The 381-nt window shown below is 63.3% G+C and overlaps 1 protein-coding gene across 1 annotated transcript in view; it reads right to left on the reverse strand.

Annotated features, from left to right (window-relative positions):
• LOC104547805 (5-hydroxytryptamine receptor 3A-like) overlaps positions 1–381 on the reverse strand; it is a gene marked incomplete at its 3' end in the record, with an annotated part of 4,455 nt that overhangs the window by 1,391 nt on the left and 2,683 nt on the right. Inside the window, exon 5 of the mRNA XM_010193638.1 lies at positions 7–176. Within this exon, the coding sequence (XP_010191940.1) occupies positions 7–176 (170 nt within the window). The remainder of the gene's footprint in view (positions 1–6; positions 177–381) is intronic.

Genomic DNA, 381 nt, shown 5'->3' on the forward strand with positions numbered 1-381 from the left:
ACTCACTGTGGTGCAGCCAGCTGGTGAAGGTGAGCGAGCAGTTCTGCACGTCGAAGGGGAAGTTGTAGATGTCCAGGCTGCAGGCGGTCATCACCTGGATGGGCTTGAGGTTCTGCACCTCCCCGTGGTGGCTGACATAGACATAGGGGACGTGGGGGGACCTTCCGACGTCCACGCTGGGGGTGTGAGGGACAGAGACGTGGGCTGGGGAGCATCTTTTGGGGGGGCTGCTCCTGCTGAGCCGCAGCTGGGAGGGGAACTGCCCAGGAGCTGGGGGTTTGCCCCCCCAGCTGCTTTTTTGGCAATGCCCATGCAGGCGTGCCTGCCTGGCATCACGTCTGCACAACCCATGCTGCTGCCCTCTCCCAGCCCCCAGAACAT

This window comes from Mesitornis unicolor, unplaced genomic scaffold, assembly GCF_000695765.1.
Source record: "Mesitornis unicolor isolate BGI_N332 unplaced genomic scaffold, ASM69576v1 scaffold39871, whole genome shotgun sequence".
NCBI classification, from domain to species: Eukaryota; Metazoa; Chordata; class Aves; order Mesitornithiformes; family Mesitornithidae; genus Mesitornis; species Mesitornis unicolor.